Raw genomic sequence first — 741 nt, 5'->3', positions numbered from 1 at the left:
GGCCCGGGCCTGCGCGGGCAGCGGCAGGTCCCCCATTGCCCTGCCAAGCCTGGCCCGGCCACGAACACCGTCACTGCTTCACCCTGCGGGTGACAGCGCGTCCCCAGAGGGGCCACGTCCACCCTCCTTGTGCACCAGCACATCAGTGACAGCCTGAAAAAGACAGTGATTGAGGGCAGAGTGTCGCCAGGTCTCGTGACTGACGCATCCCTCGGGGCACTGGTGTCGTAGGCGAACCTCACGAAGAGCCAGAACGAGTTCAAGATCCGGCTGAAGGAGCTGGAGGACTCCCTGCTCGCCCGGCTGTCTGCTGCCGCAGGGGAGTTCCTGGAGGACACGGTGCTGGTGGAGAACCTGGAAACGACGAAGCGCACAGCCATGGAAATTGAGGAGAAGGTGAGCGAGCTGCCCCGGAGCTGGTGCTGCAGTGCCGCGGGCAGCGGGAGAGCTCTCCCGGACCACGCTGGGCATGCAGCACTCAGGGGGAGGGTGGGTGCTGCTTCGGCACGTGCCAGGCTGCCGGATAACACCCACCCTCGTGTGTGTCAAGGTGAAAGAAGCCAAAGTCACTGAAGTGCAAATAAACGTCGCTAGAGAAAACTACAGGCCAGCGGCAGAGCGAGCATCGCTGCTGTACTTCATCCTGAGCGACCTCTACAAGATCAACCTCATCTACCAGTTCTCCCTCAAGGTAGCTGTGGAGCACGGTGGGAAGTGGTCTGTACAGGCGGGGCAGGGGAC

At 62.6% G+C, this 741-nt stretch overlaps 1 protein-coding gene across 1 annotated transcript in view; it reads left to right on the top strand.

Annotated features, from left to right (window-relative positions):
* The window catches only part of LOC104489015 (dynein heavy chain 17, axonemal-like), a gene marked incomplete at both ends in the record, with an annotated part of 30,584 nt that overhangs the window by 28,466 nt on the left and 1,377 nt on the right, over window positions 1-741 (top strand). The window contains 2 exon segments of the mRNA XM_010131128.1: window positions 232-396; window positions 551-691. Coding sequence (XP_010129430.1) covers window positions 232-396; window positions 551-691 — 306 coding nt within the window.

This window comes from Buceros rhinoceros, unplaced genomic scaffold, assembly GCF_000710305.1.
Source record: "Buceros rhinoceros silvestris isolate BGI_N320 unplaced genomic scaffold, ASM71030v1 scaffold17992, whole genome shotgun sequence".
In the NCBI taxonomy this organism is placed as follows: domain Eukaryota; kingdom Metazoa; phylum Chordata; class Aves; order Bucerotiformes; family Bucerotidae; genus Buceros; species Buceros rhinoceros.
This window is presented reverse-complemented; position numbering and strand designations above follow the sequence as displayed.